The sequence below is a fragment of the Podarcis gaigeae genome (assembly GCF_964106915.1).
Source record: "Podarcis gaigeae genome assembly, chromosome: Z".
Lineage (NCBI taxonomy): Eukaryota > Metazoa > Chordata > Lepidosauria > Squamata > Lacertidae > Podarcis > Podarcis gaigeae.
In genome coordinates this window covers 21,894,110-21,901,887 of record NC_139691.1, presented here as the reverse complement: position 1 = coordinate 21,901,887, position 7,778 = coordinate 21,894,110, and the positions used below count along the sequence as shown (strand labels likewise).

The 7,778-nt window shown below is 40.0% G+C and overlaps 1 protein-coding gene across 9 annotated transcripts in view; it reads right to left on the bottom strand.

Moving 5' to 3' along the window:
• Positions 1–2,583: 2,583 nt before the first annotated feature.
• The window catches only part of ATRX (ATRX chromatin remodeler), a 93,131-nt gene continuing 87,936 nt past the window's right edge, over positions 2,584–7,778 (bottom strand). For all 9 annotated transcript variants that reach the window (XM_083721992.1, XM_083721994.1, XM_083721993.1 and 6 more), the window contains one exon: positions 2,584–5,612. In XM_083721992.1, the coding sequence (XP_083578118.1) occupies positions 5,310–5,612 (303 nt within the window). In that variant the 3' untranslated portion in view covers positions 2,584–5,309. The remainder of the gene's footprint in view (positions 5,613–7,778) is intronic.

Genomic DNA, 7,778 nt, shown 5'->3' with positions numbered 1-7,778 from the left:
GGTCACTAATCTATATGGCTTCAAAGGATTATTGGACAATTCATGGAGGAGATGGCCATTGATCACCTATGATGGCAGCAATGCTTCTGAATGCCATTTGCTGGGAACCACAAATGAAAAGGTTATTGTGCTTGGGTGCTACTTGTAGTTTCCCCCCAGGCATCAGGGTGGCCAGTGTGAGAAAAGGATGCTGGACAAGATGGGCCACTGGCCTGACCCAGCAGGGCTCCTCTGATGTTCTTGTGCATGTGTCCCTTCCCTTCTGGGTCTCAAGCATTGCTGTCATTTAGGGTTTCTCTTAAATCTGAAGCAGAGCTCTTCAGTTGTCTTTATGCCTCATTAGAGCATTGGAACCATTAAACTGAAAGAGCCAAGAACTCTGGGAATTCAAGCGCACTGTAAAATGAACTTTAGCAGCTGCCATCCTCCCCGCACCTCCTGCACCCCCCCCCCAAAGGGAATCAGGATACCCTTCTCTGCCTGCAGACCAGTTAAAAGCAGCTTGTTCTGGTCTCTATGACGCTGGGTTCTAGGCACATTCAACACAAGGCCAGACTTCCCAGCATTTTTGCCACGTTGTTTGCAAAATGTTACTAAGTTAAATTTATCATTGGCCACCGGGCCAAAGCTATCAGAACTGCCAGCAAAAAGTGATTAGATTTCCTTCAACACCTGAGACCTGCAACTCTTGATTCATTTAAAGCTCTGGACCAGAGTGGGAAACGTCTTTCAGCCCAACGGCCTTATTTCCTTTTGGGCAACTTTCTGGAGCCTACATATCACTGGTGGGAGGGCTACAGGGGGAAATCAGCAGAGCAACAAATGTGAACTTTACAAAAGTGCAGCAGGCTTGATCCCTTACAGGCAAGAAAAAGTCACAAAAGAGTTCAAGGGTATGTTCCATTCAGTCAAAAAACTCCAAGGGGGGGGGGGGTAAGCTGGCTGGTGCAGGGTGTGGTTTGGGTAAAGTTCAGAGGGCCATAGAGGCCTAGGTGATCATATTTGGTCCCTGGGCCCAAGGCTCCACATTCCTGCTCTAGACAATGCCAGTATGAAAACCCAGTACCCGCTGTACCTTGCTACCCACCCCATGGCACTGAACTGCGAGTTTCTTCCTGAGGTTCCAGTACTTGTGCCCCCCCCCCCCAAAAAAACCAGATCATGTGGCAAGGATGATTACATGCTATTTGCTTCAGATCAGTATTCCTCCAAGATATGGTGGTATGATTAGGTGGAAAGATTCATGTAATAGATCTTATCCACCTGGTTGCAATATGCATGTGTTCTGCACCACGAAAGCAGCAGGTAAGTGGTTGTGGATGTTTGTGAAAGCAAGACCAAGTTTTCCCATTTCCGGTACTAGTTTTTAATACATGTTTTAAAGGGTTTTAAAATCATTTTTAAAAATCTGACTAAACCTCCAAAGATTAGAGAAGCAGCAAGATGTGCAGGCAGTGCATACTGCTCTACAGGATGTGCAGGATCTGAGAAATGGTGTTCCTGGATCCAGCTCAGCTTAAAGCATAAATGTATAGTATTAATCCTTCCTTTCCCACACACAAAATTCACAATGGCATCTCTCTCTACCTGTCTTTTTAAATCCAGCAAAACTTTTGTGACCATGAATATGAATGGAAACACTTGGGATATCTTTGTCTTGTTAGGATGGATATTTGTTATTTTTTAAATTGGTGTTCGAATAGCAAAAGTTGAGTTCCATGAACTGTTCCTATGAACTGAATTGAAGGTTCTCCACAGCAATTAAAGCAAGTTATCTGGTAAACCAGCAAATGAAAAGCTGCTCAAACTGAGCTTTACAGGGAGCTGTTGGAATGGATGAACTAACAAGATCATAATCCATATTCAGGTGCATCTCACAGTACAGTGGTACCTTGGTTCTTGAACAGCTTAGCTGTCGAACAAATCGCCTCCTGAACGCCACAAACCTGGAAGTGTTCCAGTTTGCGAATGTTTTTCGGAAGCCAAACGTCCAACACAGCTTCCGCTTGACTGCAGGAAGCTTCTGCAGCCAATCGGAAGCCACGCCTTGGGTTTCGAAGGGTTCCGGGAGTTGAACTGACTCCCAGAACTGATTAAGCTTGAGAACCAAGTACCTCTAGTTATGAATTTAATTCGTTCTGGAGGTCCGTTCTTAACAGTGGTACCTCTAGTTACGAACTTAATTCGTTCCAGAGGTCCGTTCTTAAACTGAAACTGTTTTTAACCAGAGGTGTGCTTTCGCTAATGGGGCCTCTTGCTGCTGCTGTGCCGCCGGCATACAATTTCTGTTCTCATCCTTGGGCAAAGTTCTCAACTCGAGGTAACTCTCCTAGGTTAGCGGAGTTTGTAACCTGAAGCATTTGTAACCTGAGGTACTACTGTGTCGAAAATGCAGCTTTTGGGAAGTACGTTTGGCCATGATGTATATAGGTCATAAATATTAGTGTTTCAGGAACATTACCATTCAGACAAGTTTATGGTTTATCAAAATCTAGGGGTCTCTCAAATCTCCCAATTTGGCACTGGTTAGCTATGTCAAGAGCTCCATTTGTCGTGTTAGCAAAGCAGCACAACAGAAATTAATCCATTTTGGTCACTTTATTAAATCAGATATTAAATAGCTTTAACTACCAAACAGCACTTCGAATGGTGAAAACACAGATAGCGTATTGCCATACTTGAATGCTTCTCCTTAGAAACACGTTTCCAGTCCTTAATATATATTTTACAAAACAGCCTTATAAGAAGTGACATATTTTCTACAGTACTCTTATGATATTTAATACACAACTGAAAAACTGTCTTAAAAACAAAATAAAAACATAGGCCAAGTCTTAACAGCTGTATGATTTCAGCAGCCAAAGCTGGTCAAGGGACTGAAACATTACTATGCAACTGGGACAAAAACATGTACAATATCACAATACTAAGCAAAAACGCTTTACATCCAAAGGAATAAACAGGTTACAAAAAGTGGAGAATTTAGCAGGCAAAACTGTATTACGAGCAACAATTTATCATCTTATATAAGCTATTTCAACTAGGTAAACATTTAAAACAAATATAAAAATGAGTTTTTTTTAATAACTGATGACATTTCTGTCATTAAATGTTGGTTAAAACTTGACGCTATACTAAAAAGCACGTTATTATGCAGCTATATGCCAAGTGAGAAATATGTATGAAAAGTGGTCCAAGTTTTAGTTCAATGCTTCTTGTCTCCAAGACATCCTCATCCACACCAGTTGCCTTTTTTCTGTTGTTGTTGAGGTTGAGAAAAAGTGTTGTCTTTTAAAAGTTGGTGAAAACTTTAGTCTCCTGAGTTGATGTAAAAATGCCACTCAGATTCCCAGCTCTATTTTACAAAATGTAGGAATATCCTGGGCAGCTACCATTTTGCCTTCAAGCATTTGTCAAGGAATCTCTATTTTCACTTCCTCTGAAGCAAATATAGCAATCTTTGAGCACTTCCCTTCTCACCAAATTAAAGAAATGAATCACGCCACTAGCTGAACAAGGGCTCAAGATGTCTTCCCATTGTTAAAAGAGCTGAAAACAGCAGCTTATGGTTAAATCTGCTGCAATGATCAAGCTGTGTTCCTATTACCAACCAAAGCATTTTCACTGCAAAATTGAATCTTTCCCAAAATTAACATTGTCTGGGTGCTGACTGATTCACTCAGATAGGAGAATTAAAACATAACCATTCTTCTAGAATGATTCATAAAACCAAACTTTTATTATTATTATTATATATTTATTTATACCCTGCCTTTTTCTCTGACAGGGACTCAAAGCGCATTATAGATAAAAAATAAGAAATTTTAGACTACAAATTAGCAACTCTTGCTTTTTCAGTGGTGTGAATCCTACCTAGCGTTCATAAATCTCCAAAATAACCCTACTCTTTACTTGCTCCTTCTCCAATGCCTCATATGCACCTGTCATTTAATTTTATGCCTGCGTTCCAATAGCTGTATTTTCTTCTGGAGACATCAGCTAGATTAATGCGAGAAAAAGATTCAGTGGGTCTTCATAAGCCCAGAAAACAGACAACTATTCCACTTTCATGTTGTAAAAGTAGCTGTTAATGAAGCATAATTATTTGGAAATTTACTTCTCCCTCCAGCACAGAAACAAACAAACAAAAACAAAAAAACCAAGCTGTTTCTTCCACTTTCATATTTATATTTTTAAAAAGGGGGAAATAGGGTGGGAAAGGAATACAGGGTAAAATGAGATTCTTATCTATAAAACAAGGAATTATTTCACAACTCTTGACAGTACTGCAAACTGTGAAAGCACATTCCTTCATGTGGTTAAAGAGCAAATGGTTCTAGCCATTTCAAAACTGCTTACTGAAGACAGGCTCAATCCCAACCACTGCCACCATATTTGAGAGCCAAAGTACCAGGAATATATTTCTCTTAGCCCGTCCACAACCATCCTACTGCCGGCAACAGGATGAGACCCTAGCACCAGTATAAAGAAGTCAAAAAAATGTGCTTTGTATCGGAACGAGCACATGGTGGAAGTATACTGGTGAAGGATAAAAAATTATTGATATTATTCCATCGCATACATGAAATAAAAGTGGCAGAAGGCCAGAGGAAACAGCAACTTCTCAGGCTTTAACTTAAGGCTGCAGAGTTTCTAAAAAAACCTGCATGACTTGGAAGTTTAAAAGCAGTAGTATTTAAAAATATTGCACTCAGTTCTGTTTTAAGATCATTTTTAAATCTTATGGTTTCTTCCCCATCACAAATTCTAAGATTAGAATAAATTTCCGTGTCAGTTCTGTCTTTACACTTTCTATTTTGTGAAAGATTATAAAAAGTTCCATAATTTGAGGAATCAACTTTAACCAAGAACTCAGCTGCGCACATTTGTGTGTGAGACAACCAAAATATACAGATCTGTGTTTCTTCACTAAGTTTCTCCCATTTAATGGCTGTTTTTATGGCTATTAACAGCAAGCATAGGAGTTTAAACAGGAAACCTGTACAGCCCCTAATGTTATGGAAAGGACCTGTTTTCACTGAAAACAACTGGATATCTCCTGTACTCAACACATGTAAGAAGATTCTAGGCAACACCACTAAATATCGGGGAGGGGGCGTTATGTCTTATTAAAACAAAGTGAATAATTACAATGGAACGTGCCGATTAAGCTGGGGGGGGGGGCGGAAATCATTCAAACTATTTAAACAGTTGAGTTCTGTTAAGCCATTGATTCCTAAAAAAATAAAAAAAAGTTCTCTCTCACTCTGTGATTTTAACAATCCTTAAAAACTTTTAGTGCAAAATAATCACATTGGTTTCCCTTGGGATGGTCCTGGGCCTTTGCCGCTCATTGGAAGAGGAGCCCGCTGCAAGGGGGGTGGGTGCTGCATTGCACCAGCAACAGATTGATACATCCCTCTCATATCTATCTGTTGGAAGTTGGAAGGATTCATAATCAAACCCGGCTTTGGCATCATTGCATGACTCATGGCTGCTTGCTGAGCCACGTGCTGCGCTGCTTGCTGGTAGGTCAGCTGCTGTGGCTGCTGCTGGCTGTACTGCTGATGGAGTCTTCTGCTCATCAGAATCCTCTGAACACAACCGATTAGCTGTGGAGGGAAAAGTGGAGCTGTTATAAGGGCATGACCTGTCTCAATAATGCCTTTCCCTTCAGCCACAGTATCCCTGACAAATTGATTTTAACCTGAAACTTGATACTTGTTGCACCGCTACCACCATCACTAATGTGGCGGCATTTTCAAGCTAGTGACTGGAGGCACCAGTTAGCAATACCATTTCGGACCACAGTCCCCTAATGACTCACCCATTGTGTTGCAAGCAACCTTTATCTTGGTTGCCATCGGGGCAAGCACTCTCTGTGAAATTGCTCCCATATATCAGTTACAACATTCCTCTAGTACCATTTTCCATCTCTCTACCCCACTCCCCGTCCAGCAACCTGAAACATCTTATGTGAATTACCAAGCAAAGATTTTGTGGCAAACACCACACGAGAAAATACTTCCAGTCTGACAGAATGCCTCGGAAAAAGTTTTGGGTTTCATAATATAACATGAAAAACCCTGCAAGACTTTACATAACACGCATGTTAATTCCTTAGTGTTAAGAAGCAGTGATTTCCAGCCAAAAGTATTTGGTTAGCAAGGAGGTGAACTTGAAAAGAATATCAATAATGTCTGGTGAAGGACTACTTCAGTTCTGCTCATTCAAGATTGTTTATATCTATTTCTAAAGAAATTGATTTTTCTTTCAGAAGTGCTATGAATTATATTGATTTTATACTGATCATCAAGGTCTGCATAGTGCTTTTAAAATAAAATACAGAGAATGAAACAAATTTCCTTGTTGCAGTAGTATTTACATAGAATTATTATTATTATTATTATTATTATTATTATTATTATTATTATTATTATTATTATTCCACCCTTCATCACTAGATCTCAGCCTGGTTCAAAGCATAAAAATACAAGAAAAAACACAAAATACATAAAAAAGAAGAGAAAGCACAATATCCTCCACCCCCTACCCCAAGGGCTTAACAAACAGATTACAGTGGTATCTCTGGTTGTGAACGGGATCCGTTCCGGAGGTCTGTTCACAACCTGAAAAGAATGCAACCTGTGTCTGCGCATCGGCGAGTCACGATTCACAGCTTCTGCACATGTGTGTGATGTCATTTTGCGCATCTGCGCATGTGGCAAAACCCGGAAGTAACCTGTTCCATTATTTCCGGGTCGCTGCGGGACAAAACCTGAAAACACGCAACCTGAAGCAAACGTAACATGAGGTATGACTATCTCTGAAATTCTTACAACAGCCTTGTTAAGGTAGGACAGCAAAACTATCTTCGTATTACAGGTGCGAGGGTGGATGGAGGATGAAAGCAAGTTTTCCCCCACAACACTAAGCAGTGATACATGCCATCTATAAATTAGCTTATGTGGGTTGATACTGATTTAAAAAGGCTTTTTTGCCCGCAGATTGTTCCAGTCAGCTTCTTCAATTTTAGCGTCCAGGTCAGTTTCCCAAGGTTGTTTAGTAGCTGAGCATCACGCAGTGGCCAGAACACTGAGTATTTTATGTAGTGTCAGCAGAATTTTTTGGGGAATGCTGAGTTGTATTTAGAAATATTTTTTCAGAAGATGCCATGATGTGAGTGCTTGGAATTTAATTGCTTGGTTTGAAATAAAATGTATATAACCTGATGTATGAATAGCTAATTCACATTGTACCCTCTCATTTTTTCCATAATTTGGTCTGCTGTAATAGAGTTATCCTTTTTATAGAGATTAGCCAAAGTATATAGGCCTTTTTTTTTTCCACATCAACTAGGGTTTGTTTTTGTAGGTGAGTACATGGAAGGATGCAATGCAATTGGGATTAGCGGTGATACAGGTGGGGCTAATTTGAAGACCCAGTATCATTAGATTTTCAATTCTGTTGTTATAACTAGCTCTCATTCTTGAGCCATATACAGTTCCTCTTTTCTTTAAAACTAAAAAATAATAATAAAATTAACCTTTTCAGTACTACATATGGTTAAAACTCACTTGAACAGTACCTGTGCATGACATCTTTTTTCTGCAGCAGGATTTCTTGGCAAGGTGATAAACACCCAGCTCTCACCAAGCTAAATCTAAGCTGCTAAAAAGAGCTGGTGCAGATTAGGAGCAAGAAAGGCAAGCTGCATCACACTATGTAAATTACAGATCAAGCAACTGCAGGGATGCCTCTAACCTGCAAATGAGACC